General features: G+C 35.2%; 1 protein-coding gene across 8 annotated transcripts; it reads right to left on the bottom strand.

Moving 5' to 3' along the window:
- Positions 1 to 305: 305 nt before the first annotated feature.
- On the bottom strand, positions 306 to 10,732 carry LOC107784025 (TSL-kinase interacting protein 1). Of its 8 annotated transcripts, none has more exons than XM_075230440.1 (14): positions 10,572 to 10,732; positions 6,221 to 6,528; positions 6,027 to 6,109; positions 5,882 to 5,929; positions 5,659 to 5,768; positions 5,146 to 5,230; positions 4,774 to 5,053; positions 3,748 to 3,882; positions 3,497 to 3,648; positions 3,160 to 3,398; positions 2,744 to 3,074; positions 1,268 to 1,687; positions 1,045 to 1,176; positions 306 to 877 (listed from the first exon to the last, which is right to left on the bottom strand). In XM_075230440.1, the coding sequence occupies exons 1-14, from the start codon at positions 10,583 to 10,585 to the stop codon at positions 647 to 649; spliced, it is 2,568 nt and encodes an 855-aa protein (XP_075086541.1). In that variant the 5' UTR covers positions 10,586 to 10,732; the 3' UTR covers positions 306 to 646. The 8 variants fall into 8 exon arrangements, with proteins under 8 accessions (XP_075086541.1, XP_075086542.1, XP_016460562.1 ...); XM_075230441.1 differs by having other exon boundaries at positions 1,268 to 1,675; XM_016605076.2 differs by having other exon boundaries at positions 6,221 to 6,488; positions 10,389 to 10,678.
- Positions 10,733 to 13,373: the final 2,641 nt, after the last annotated feature.

The raw sequence follows: 13,373 nt of genomic DNA, 5'->3' as shown, positions 1-13,373 counted from the left end.
ATTTACAGCAGTATGGACTATAGAGTACATTTTGACGAAATTTCCTGGAGATAATCTGACGCCTGGATTTTGGAGAGGAAAGAGTGAATATTTTGAAGATTTGGTTCCCAATATCTATTTCATACAATCGCACGGGCAAAGTAAGAAATGGGAACGAAAGGTGGAGACTTTTAAATGTCCAAACGCAAGAACGTTCTTTAGTTTGAAAGTTTAGGACGTTCTTTTCAACCCAATTTCCTTTCCCCTTCCTCCAAATATCAAATACTTTTTCAAACAAGTGACTTATTTTTCTAAAATGCACATTGTTTTTGTAATCGAATATCTTGTATCAATATCAATTTTGTCATATGCCAAAGTCCAGAATATCCAAGATCCATCAGTGCAAAAACCAAATGATTTGGCATTTTCACCCTCTGCACATAAATCTACACAATGTACAGATCCAGAGACACCTGAAATATTCTCAAAGTTAATGTTCTGTACATTAATAACCTTTGTCCCATTCAACCCTTCTCTTTTTTCAAGAGCCATGCTTACTTGCGCATGCAGGAAGTTCTGGACTTGAGATTGCTGGGACACCCCTATAAGTCAGCCAAACTAAGTTTAACAATAAACCACGCTTACTCCTGTCCCAGTTTCAGGAAACTTAGACTTTAGCACCGATCTTGTAATCTGCTAATGAAGTAGTCTCTACAGCTTCAACAGTAGATCCAGGCTCTTTCTTGTCCAACCCAAAGAACGAGCAATTTTGAAATGCATCCAGACTGCTAGCTATGAGGCGGTTCAAGCCACCAAGACTATTATCACTCAGAATTAGGTCTTCACTATGATATCTACATGAAGGTGCATCCAACTCTAGCGGTCCTAAAGAGTCTGGCTGCAGAGTTCAAAAAGAGGAATTAGGTAAATACACGCCTGAAGCTGACATACTAGGTGGTTATATATATAAATAATGCCAACACCGCTAATAGCAGAAAGGCAGACGTTAATTATCCAAAATATCTCCATTCAGACATATAAGCAGGCAAGTAAGAAAATATTTACCCAATATATGTCAGAGAGCAAACTAAGATCCTTTGTAGAACCACCCAAAGCTTGTGCATTGGATTGGCACTCATCCACTGGATCTTCATGAGCAGGTTCATCAGTTATAGGTTCCATTTTCCCAGGCAAATCCTGCAAAAGAAAATAAAGTTGATGTATATGCTCCACCTCTAACTAGCCAAAAGTGATACACGCTTGATAAGATTCTCTTTGACATATAAACCTTTATTCCTGCATCCAACAATAGGGAAGATGACTGAGAAATGTGCTGGCAGTTCTCTGCACCAACATTGCTGGATGAATTGTGCGCTTTAAGTCTGGAAGCAACATCTTTCTGAAATGCAAAAGCATCACATGTATCTTCAGCATTCCAAATGGAAGATGCTTGAGGTGGAAGAGCCATCTGAGATTCAGCTTTGCTCTGATGTTTATATATATGAGCAGCAATCGCTGCGTCAAACGAGTCGCAGCTAAATGGCATCTGCTGGAGAAAGTGAGAGCTTCCAGGTAAAGTTGATTCAATGCAGTCTGTTTCCTCATCGTCAGGTGCATCAGAGAGAAGATCTCCAACACTTATGTTGGTAAGGCTATCTTCCCAATCCCCTGCTGATAAAGCACTGGTCTTGCTTCCCTGCATATCATGCTAATAGAAAGTAAAGTAAATATTCAGGATTAGAATAATGAGCAATCAAAGAAAAATATCATAAGTTTGGCACATTCAGCTGTTAATGAGACTCCTTTTCTTGAGAAAGTTTTTGATTTCATAGAGAGGTAGATTAGTTTAGACCGCTAAGTGGCAACTGATTCATTGATATGCAATCCAACATTCTTTTAAAGCAAAAATGACTGCCCTCAACATACAACACAACCAGAATAAAAGAGGGAGAACCTCAAAATTCATTCACTTCAACTAGAACATCTGATGATAAAACTTCACTTTCTTCCCAGCAAGTAAAAACAAGTTTTAGACGATCATTATCTTGGCATGAACTGGAAACTGATAACTTCACTTACCTATCAGACAAACCAGTGCTAACAAACTTCTCAAGACAGCGGGCACAGGATCCAAATTAGGAATAAGACTTAATCCCTAGATCCCCTCAATCACCCTATCTTGAACAGTAAGGTTAAATAAAGGTTGTTCCAATTCCGTTAGAATTTCTTTCCCTGATTCATATCCACACATTTTCATGATCACTGCACTCCTGAAAAAATGATGTGTCCTGGGATGCTACTTAAAATAGGTGGTTTCTTTCTATGGGATCCTTATACCCTTTGACATTTTACCAGCAGATTTTACTTTGTCTCCTATCTCAGGCTAAAACCTAATGCTAACCATCTCGCAAAAAAATGTATCTATAATTGTTTCCTTAACAAACTATTGCATCATCAAGATAAGTTGGTCTTCAACACATCTCACATAGAGCGTAATTTGAATACTAGAAGAATAGAAATAGCCTCTATAAAATGAACCCAAGTTTACTGAAATTCATCATGTAATAGGATAACTCAGTAAGTTACAAAAAGGTGTGCTGTGACTTTATTCATCACACAAAAAGCAGGCAATAGAAGCAAACATAATATCAGCTGATAGTAGATGAAACAAAAATAATTCAACAGAATTGTCAGTTTTCCTATTTTCTATAGAGCAAATCAAGCTAGAATGATAATGAGAATGAAACTAAAGAAAAGAAAATACCATCTCAACTTGTTTCTCTGTGGTTATAGCACCCTTCTCCCGTCTATGCGATGGCAGAGTTTCATTATGATCAGAATTGTAGGTATTCAGACCCATGCTAGCTTGCAAGTTTGACTCACCGGATAGCTCGGTTGAGGAGGATGTCACAGTCATTCTTGGGTTAGAAACTAGTGGTTCTTTAGAAAAACGTACAAGTTTACCATGGGATGATGCTAGTATTTCCGCATTCATTTCTTCTGTTATGTTAGTGTTAGTATTTTGTGTAAAGGGAGTGGTAGATGACAATGGTGCTTGAAACGTTCCAAGCTCAGAATTTGGAAACCAACCGTATCTAAAAGAAGGAAAAATAAGTCAGTCGCACAGCTACTGCAGAGGTAAATTCTTAAGGATGCAAAAAGAAAACGTAAAACAAGGACCTGAGACGGAAAACTGGAGGGCTTCCAATCAGATTATTTACATCTGCAGCACTTAGTGTAGTATCTTTAGTCCATCTCAGGGATTGCACCAGGTTTTCCATCTGTACATGGTAAGGAAAAAGCACCAGTTCTCCAGTTGCTATGCTCGAGCTTCCCCATTTACGATTGAGATGTTCCAAAACGGATGACATCTTTTTCCTATTACTTAGAGTGAGTTCCAAGTATGGGTTATGATTATCCTGACACAGAAAGGAAAGAGAAGTGATAGCAAATAAATTTTACATCAAATGTTGTAACCAGTTAACCACAGGACAGCAAAGAGATTTACTTGACCTACCATTTCCAGGGCTCTTCTAGTTCCTTCATCAACAGGAAACAGCTGGAGCTTGAGTTTCATACAACTCTGTAAATTGGTCTCATTTAACAGATTTTGCGATAAAGTAAGCAAAGAATGCACATCTTTCCCAACATGTTCAAATCCATTTATACCTGCAAGTTATACATAAAAAGGATGGCTAGAAGTTAGATACATTAGATGGAATCAACAATCCTCAATGGCAACAGGAAAAGCTGCAGCTAACTACTAACCCTGTGAATTCTGGACCAGTTCAACATCCTTACCGATAGTTGCCCGTTCCAAATGCTCGGCAGCATCAGCTACCAATGAAACTCCAGCAATTGCAGCCTTCTCCCACCTTTTATATGCAGCTGCTGATACAGAACCTGCCACCGAGAGACGATACAACCAAGAGTTGAGCTCAGAGACGGCTTTGTTATTTAGGAAAATGAAAAGCAAAAGAACACTAGAAGAAAAAAGACAAAGCAGTAGACAGACTATATCTGATAGGAATATCACTATTAACACTCCTCTGAACAAGGTATGGAGGGTGGGATAAAGAGAACGTTTTGGCTTGCCACTGCAATGGCATGTGCAACACAGTCAGATATTTTTGTGATCCCATCTGGAAGTAGTGTGTAAGAGTGGAAGAAGACCAAAACACATACTTCCATATAAAAATGAAACACCTATACTCATAGTTACATAATAGGGCATACGAAGAACAATTACTACTATATATAAAAGAATCTGAGCAACCAACTCAAAACATATGGAATGGATAGGAGTAGCTCGAGACCTTTATAAACCACTTATGCCCTTATATTATATCCAATATGGAGCAATCTATATCTATAACATATGATTTGCTAGAAGATAAAGGGAAAGCATAAAAGCCAAAGAAGCCAAAGGGCAGTCCGGAACAAAACATCCCGCATTCACGCAGGGTCCGAGAAAGGGGCGCGCCCCAAGGGGTGTGATGTAGACAACCTACCCTAAAGCAAGCAATAGTGGTTGCTTCCACGGCTCGAACCCGTGACCTATAGGTCACACAGAGACAACTTTACCATTGCTCCAAGGCTCCCCTTCATTTTTTTGATGAAATAAGATTCTTCATTGCAGGCATCCAGAAGATGCAAAGTTACAAGAAGGAATTGAGTTAGCTCCATTACAACAAAAGACTTAATCTGCTTAGGGAGCTAACTCAAAAACATCCGCTTCATAAAAGCCAAAGAAGCAATAATTGCAATTCATTCATGAGCTTATAACTAACAAACCTATCTTTCGTCGATGTCTAGCATTTTTCACTGGAGAAGAGTCTACTTTTGCGTTGCTTCTATTTACACCCATAGTCACATGGCGTTTTAGAGAAGAGCCTTTTCCAGATCCAAATTTCTGTATGCCCTGGTCGTCCAGAAGAACCACTTTAACTGTCCGACTATCATTAGTTGACACTCTGCTATGACTTGAAAGAGATGCAGCAGCTGTAGAACTACTTTCTCCTTGAGAAGGACGCCTTCTTACATTCTTTTTCCGGTCTTTCAACAGCTGACTCTCCTTTATGACAATAAATGTTTGTTTAGTCCAACTAAGAATAAAAGAAATCATGCTGAAACATGGGGCACAAAAAGTTGATGTTCTTGACTGACCAAAGTCTCAATAAATATTTTAAATCTCCGTGGTTTCAAGTGAAGCTTTGAAGCTTTACAGCTAGACTTTTCCAGTAAAGACCACCTACAGTCAAATCAAGATAGCTATATTATTACAAGTAGCTATTTAACATGTACAAGTGTCAAAACTAAGCTGCATTCGCTCCAACTTCACATTATAAATTTGTAGTGGATAGACAGCCAAATTAACTGGTTTACTTCTCCAAACCAGCAAATATTCAACATATTATAAGTGTAGCATGCCTCTCACATAATTTCCAGAGTCATAATACAACATTTTAAAAGTTAAAAGAGAACTTTGAACCCATGACTTCAATTTTTGCTACACAGCACCATCCTTACATTAATGCATAGCATGCTTCTATGTCATAAAAATGGAATAAAAGAGGATTTTGCTGCTAACGAAATGGCATAAAATCATTTCCGGCCAAAGTTTCGTTAGTTTGAAACAACCAGAGAGAGATAAATGACTAGGTGATGCTTCCCACGTACCATCGCAGCATTGCAGCATTAGTGTCCTTGGAATTTTTGGCATCAAGACAAAGTTCCGGACCCAACAACTTGTTCATACGCCTCACAAGACGATAATAATAATGTCTGACCTGCCAAATCAAAGGAATAAAGGTGTCAAAAAAAGGAAAAGATAAGTGAAGCAAAAACCATAGTAAAAAAAAGAATCTGGATAATTAAATAAATAAATGACACCATATATCACCTGATCCTTGTTTTTACTCTGCACACGACTAGTAATTTTCTCAAAGTTCTGAAAAAGAAAGTGTCACATCCACAGTCATTTTTGATCCACAAGAAAGACAAACAAAAGAGGAAGCCAGCTATATATACACAAAACAGTGAAATACCTTGCCAACTTGTCGCAGTGCAGAGAAAAAGCTTTCTTCCTCCTGACTAGTCCATGCAGCCCATTGACGTGTCTGCCTTTTGGCTGCATTGGTAATAAATATCCCAGCAGCAGAAATGACAAGTTAACCATCCGCAACTAGAGAACAATTAAGTCTAAGACAGCTAAGATAAAGCACATATTTTGATGACATACCTGGTTTCTGCAGCGTAACCCGGTCTTGGGAGGATGATACCTGCTGTGTCACTGCATGATCATGTGTCGGCACGGACAGCTGTGAAACAGGATGATCTTCTGAGGGTATCACTGGCTGTGCTGCCGCAGGATGTTGTGTAACATCAGAAACCCCATCCTTGCACATAAGAGTCTCAGGATGGAGGCATCTGTCACACTCTAAGGCGACTTGTGGCTCCATTTGCATGTTGAAGTCATCCGAAGTACTAGCTTTGCATTCTATTTTCAACTGCAAACACCCGAAGATACTTCTCAAACCTCCAATCCAACTGATAAAATGTGCAGATAAAAAGGTACCTACCAGAGCAAATAAAAGACCACTCAACATTCAAACAGAGAGATTCAAGATTGAATAAGACACATACAGTCAGACTTGCAGACTCAGGAAATAATATTGCTCTCTGTATATGTCAACATACTGCACCATATAAATCCATGCATATGCACATGCTCAGAATATGTACCCTTCAAGATCCATTATCCTTGGTAAGAGATCAAGTATGCACTAATTTCAAGGTGCAAAAAGGAAGAGACAAAAAAAGGAATAAAAAAGAAAAAAGATGTAAAAGAACTAAATGTTATAACAGCTTCAGTATACAAAGCAACCAGGAAACAAATGTGGAAGAAACGACAGTTCAACTCATTCTCAAAACATACTTGTTAGGGAGGATCTTATTGAAAAACCTTATAGACGGGACTGGTTTCAGCAAATCCTAAGATTCATCAATGGAACTTAAAAGCTACAGCCGAATTTCAATAAGTAGTCTAGTAGAAAGTATGGGTGTTATCTAAATGATAATAAGTCCTAGAAACCATAATCCCCGTGAAAGTAGGATACACCATTTTTAGTCAACCACTAATAGCTTTAAAAAGAAAACCAAGATATTTAATATGCTAAAGCAACAAACATATGAATATTTCCAAAATTATTTGAGTGAATATCATACTGAAAAGAATAAGTTCAGCAAACCATAGTCTTGGTCAAGCAGGAATGAGAAGAAGTAACTATTTAAGAACCTGAAGCAACTAAAAGTAATTAGGAAAATACAATACTCCCTCCGTCCAATTTATGTGGCACCGTTCGACTTTCAAGAGTCAAATAAGTTTTTCTTTGACAGCGATCTTTTCATACGCCTTTTAAATATTTTGAATTTTTAATTACTGTGACTTATTATAATTTTTACGTAATTCCCAAGTATATAATTTTTTTTAAAAAAAATCTATGTCCAAATTCACGGTCAAAATTAAGAAATTTGACACTTGAAATCCAAACGGTACCACATAAATTGGGATGGAGGGAGTATTATAGAGAGCCTAGAAAAGATTATCATGCATGGAAAAAGAGTATCAACTGAAAATTACCCACACGCGAATTATTTTTCTTTTTTAATTGTCCTTCATCATACATATTCAATCCAAAGGTTTCAAAGCAGTAAATTGAAAACTAAATATTTAGAATTCTACAATACAAGTTGAGACAACTTTCCAAAAGTTTAAATCATGTTGGTTCATGTCCTAAATTTTATGCATATGTATCATGTATGTACATATGTGTCCTTATCAAAATATATATGTATATATGTGTGTGTGGCGCCTGCACATGCACATAGAAAAATATCTCTAAAGAAGATCAATTAAAGGTAAACTGCTTTTATTTAGAAAACTAGTTCATTATGCAAATAGAAGCTCGAATGGATAAAGGATTAAAAGGAATGATTGCAGTAAAGTCACATATTGTTGTTGTTATTTTTTTTTTGGTTAAGTAGTATAGTCACAAACTATTTATAGAAACTATGGAATTATACACAGAGGTGCCATCAAATTCAATACATGAATGTTCTAAAACTCGCAGAATTCGTGTCTTCTACTTACATCATAATTCTTCTGTGCACAAACTAGTTTTTTTTCCTTTTAGGAATAAAGTAAGCATGTAACGAAATAAGTACATGCAGTAGGTCACTGGTTCAACAAAATTGGGAATACCGTCCAATTAAAATCATCTAGACTGTTAACATATTTACAACTACAGCAAAAAGCAAGGGTCAATAAACACGTTGAGGTTATTATGGGTAGGAACCGATACTCCATCAAAATATCTCTGATTTTTCTCCCTCTCCAAAATCCACAAAATGACACTCGGAATAGTATACATTTCGTGTCTTCCTCCCAAACTAACTCAGATATGCCTTTTTTGAATGATTTAGGCATTGCCCAATGGATCCCTAACAGGTTTAGGAATATATCCCACAGCTCCCTTGCTACCCACAGTGTAGGAACACATTTTTTTCTTTTCACTATTCAAATATATCATCTTAGTGACATGTTGTTTATTATTAATATTAATACAACCATTATTTACCTGTTAAAAAACAAAATATTTAAGTGGAAAAGAGATGAATTAATTGTTAATTAATGAACTTGTTACTTTTTAGGAAAAGGAATTTAGAGATTAATACTAGTCACTTGAATTGAATTAGAAACTTGACTGCAGTTTTGCATCTAAATCAAAATTTTAAATTGGTGTTTGACCTTAATTTGCATAGTCTTTACTTCATGTATTTTTCTTAATTATAGTTTTCAGTTACTTCTTTTTTTTCTTTTTTTTTTCGTCGTGTTATTTTTATGTTGCTTTTACATGGCTTTTTGGCGTTGTCCCTCCTTGTCTTTTAATTAATCTGGTGCTTATGTTTTCATGAGTCGAGGATCTATTGGAAACAACCTTTCTACCTTCACAAAGGTAGGGGTAAGGTTTGCGTACACAATACCCTCCCCAGACCCCACGATGTGGTATGATACTGGGTATGTTGTTGTAGTTACTTCTTTTTTTATAAAGACCTTTAGGTACTTTATCCATATAATTGCTTTTAGTGTTTATGGTTATTTTTCTTCATTGGTTTCATTGTACCTTCTTTTACTAAAGCTCATGCTTCTATTGTGCTTTGAGCTTAAAGCTCCAAAAATCTGAGACGCTTCTCGTCTTTGACAACACCCGCAGGAACTCTACAGGTGAATCTATATAATATACATTTTTAAATTCGTCCAAAAAGTCATAAAACGAAAGAGTTTGTGCTTTAAACCATTTATTGATGACAGTTTGCTCTCAAAGCGTTCACTATTCTATTTGATACAAGTCACTGAAAGGATGCAGTGTGGCATTGTGATTAATAAGGGTTTAAGCGTCTCACAACTAGTTCCTCAGTTATGTACTCCCTCCATTTCCTTTTGTGTAACGGTGTTTGACTGGGTACAGAGTTTAATATAGAAAGACTTTCTTGACTTGTGGTCTTGAACATGTCATGACATCCATTTTACAAAAAGACACATGTGGCTATAAAATAATAAAATGAGAAGTTTAAGTTAAAAAATTTAAAGGTATAGTCCTTCTTGGAACAAACCAAAAAAGAAATAATGTCACATAAAACGGAATAGAGAGAGTACTTACTTTTAGCCTTCCATGTTACAAGATTGTAAAGCTACAATTCCTTTATCGGTCTTGATTATACTCAATTAGGCAAGATCTCAATCCCGCTAGACATCACAAAGGGATTGGTAGCAAAGGAATCCAAGGTAAACGGGTGGTGGAGTTATGACTCCAATAATCCAAGTTTAATTCATGAGATTCAAGGAGACATATCACATAGCTATTATTTTCTCGAGCTCGATTTTAGATGAAACTAAAGCTCATGATATTCTCATCTATATGTCATGTTCATAGCTCTCTAATTGCACATTGTTCTACTATGTTTTGGTCCAAAAAATTTAAAGCTTGCGACGAAAGCAACATACTTCATTTAATTTAGTCTTTAATGCTTATTATAACTAGATATTTTGGCTTCTTATCACACTATAGCCTAAGTTATATCCATCAGAAATTAAACTAGAAATCAATCAAATTCTATCAAAAATGAATACGGAAAAAGCCTAAAATCAGCAATTGCGAATTTCTATGGAAAACAGATAAGTTTCCTGAGGAATAATGTACTATATAATTCCATACCAACACTAATCAGCAACAGATAATGCAATTAAAGCTTTGAATCTAATAATTAAACAAATAAAACAGGAAAATTAGGGCAAAATTCACGTAATTCAGGTCGGTTTCCGAGTAGGAAGAGTTAAAAACAGTTACCGGAAAATCACCGAAGAAGTTGAATGAAGAACGCCGTCAGGAACCCAAGCGGCAAGGCGGCAGCGGCAGAAAGAAGCAAAGTGGAAAAGAGGAAAGTAGATTCGAATTAGGAATGGATCGATTGGTCACAGAGGAAATTGAGAAGGAAAAGGAAAGGAAAGGAGAGGAACAAAAGATTCATACACTTTCAACTCCATTTAAATTTAGGAATACTTAGATAAGCACGTTCAATTACAAACTAGGATAGTTTCGACAACTTTCGATTTAAGAGTTTTTTTTTCTTTTTCTTCTTCTAACTTTTGGAGACCGCTTGCCTTTTATTATATTAGAATATTTTTGAGGTTAGTTCACAATCTTTTCAAATATACAATTTTAAGAGTACAAATCATCTCACTAAGTAATATTAAAGCTTTTACCATTCTATACGTGAAAACAAAATAGTAAAAAAAAAATTGAGGTTACAATTCGCCGAAAATCATTTACATTTGTTTATGAAAGTAAAAAATAAATACAACAAAATAAGAAATCATAACAAATTAAAAAATTAAAAAGCAAAAATGTTTTGTAGATTTTATCATAAAAATATTTTTAGAAAATATAAACAATTAATATTTTCTTAATCAAATTGGATTTACTTTAAAAAGTTTTTATTTAAATGAGAACCGATAAAGAACATGGATTATTACACAAATAGCCGACTAGTTTCAATATTTATATTTTCTACATCTGCCAACTATTTTTATATTAAGAGATTAGGTAGACGACTATTTGAGATAAATCTTCTAAAGAAAAACAAAAGGATGAAAAGGATTTTGGTGGAATTTACCATCATTAAATTATGACCCTAATCGTTGTATGGAGTGATGGAATTTTTAACATTTTGGTAACGATAATTAATTGATTTTTGGTATAATAATCAAACATTAATTTTGATTATAGGTACATTAAAAGATGAGGGAACTTGCACCTCTTAAAAAGTAACACAACCCTACATGCCACAACACCGCTATGGTGGAACAAAACTCATTCAAGTGCTCACCTTTATTCTTTATACCCCCTAGCCCCCATCTTTCTTTTTTTTTTTATATTTAATCATCTAATATCGAAGTTTACTTGCTCAAATATCAGTGGCGGAGCCAGAATTTTTATTAAGGAGAGTCAAAATATAAAGAAACAAACTCACCAAGTGTAATTTTCCGACGAATGAGTGTCATTATATAGTATATATACATATTTTTTTAAAAATTATCGAACTAAACAGTGTAATTTTCCGACGAAGGGGTGTCGGTTGACACCCCTTGGGTGCATGTGGCTCCGCCACTGTCAATTACTCTTAATCCGTGTTAAATACACCGATTAAGGGAGTAAAGCATTCTCTACCAGAAGATTCTTCATTCTCAAAGTTCAAACCTCTTTTTGTTTAGCAATTTCAAGCTAGTTTTTTTGGATATGTCGCTACTACTTATCAACTTCGCCGTCTCCCTTTGTGACAACAAACGACTCAAAATAGTATGTCTTGTTCGAGACTTTTTGTTTTGAGTTTTCCTCCCTCAAAGGAAGTTAATTGCAAACATATAAAATAACACACTTTCTAGTGGTTGTTTATACTCTATCCACTTCATATGATAACATGTAACAGAATTTGGTGAATTTTTCTTTTAAATTAACATGTATGTTAAATTCTAGAATCTAAATTTTAGGATGCACAAAATATTAAGGAAAGTTAAAAGTGACTAACAAAAATAACAAGAAAATTCTTTCGGCTTAACTTACGCATGCCTAATTAGGAAATGAGTAAATATTTAAATCCATTAAGACCAAACAAGCTCCTATGAAATTTGAATTTCCTATGCTTTCCATATCACACTTTCTTTCCACTTACCAACCTTTAATTCTCCTATCTAATAAGAGACAGTTAGCACACAGCTGGACGATATGTGTACTTGCTACTAAAGGGTATTTTGGTCATTTTATATTACTCCTAAATTTGGCTGAAAACTAACACGTGTCAATCAACTTGACAGATGCTGCAAATACAAGAAGTCTGCGGTACTTTTATATGACATATAGGTCACTCTATGCCTCTATCTATTCATCTTCTTTGCTTTTCTCTGTTTGCATTCTGCTTCATCCTCTGATTTCTGCTTTGTTTCAACTTTTAACTAACTGATGAATTTGTTATCACTGTAATCTATGAGTTTGTTTTGAATTATTGTAAGCTCTTTGTTGTTTTGATAGCAATTTGGTCGGTACTTTCGATTTTATGGAAAATATCTGTACCTTCCCCTTCAATGTTGATTTTTATCGATCTCACTGCTGCTTGTTTTTTGGGAGTTTCCCAGGGTTAGCACAGTATAGTATGTTTATTAGTCAATTTTTGGTTTTCCTGATTATGTTCTTTGAGAAATTTTGAACTGTCTATACATCTAAATCTCATTGTATGCTTTTCTCTATTGTTGCTTTGAATAGTACGTTATTTTTACTTCTGTTTGTGAACCAATTTACTAAGAATTTTTAGTGATAGCAAGAACAGAACTTCTTCCGTTTTTCTTCACAGAATAAGAATATTACATGTCGAGATGACATATAGTATGTCCAAATTATTGGTGATGTTTTTTTCCTTGTACTATATATATAAACCAAAGATGATGACATTTTCTTTATGTTTACTGGTAAAAATATTAAATTTTACTATTAGTGATAAAATTACTTGCATTACCAAACTTGAGTGAGAAGGTCAGCTAAAAGAAAGAGTACCAGGAACTATTTACAAAGTATGATATGTTAAATTATTTCTTTGCATTAACTAAATTGCTTAAAGTCTTCCAAATTTTTAACGCTTTCTTATTAGAATAGACCAACTTTTTGTGCTGATGGGCCATAATGGTGCAATATGCCTATGAGAAGGGCAAACTAAATGAGATTTTCATATTTCCTAGGTTTACTTAAATATCATCTGTTCTTTTCTCTGGTAGAAATTACCAA

The sequence above is a fragment of the Nicotiana tabacum genome, chromosome 2 (genome assembly GCF_000715075.1).
Source record: "Nicotiana tabacum cultivar K326 chromosome 2, ASM71507v2, whole genome shotgun sequence".
Classification (NCBI taxonomy): Eukaryota; Viridiplantae; Streptophyta; class Magnoliopsida; order Solanales; family Solanaceae; genus Nicotiana; species Nicotiana tabacum.
The sequence above is the reverse complement of the archived record's forward strand: the minus strand, read 5'-3'. Positions and strand labels throughout refer to the sequence as shown.

What these genes read in the sequence shown, in the direction of transcription:
- LOC107784025 (XM_075230440.1), bottom strand. An exon ending in AATGCTGCAATGCTGCGATG is followed by an intron (nt 5,231 to 5,658) that starts GTACGTGGGAAG and finishes ATTTGACTGTAG; the next exon opens with GTGGTCTTTACTGGAAAAGT. An exon ending in TAGACATCGACGAAAGATAG is followed by an intron (nt 3,883 to 4,773) that starts GTTTGTTAGTTA and finishes TCTCGGTGGCAG; the next exon opens with GTTCTGTATCAGCAGCTGCA.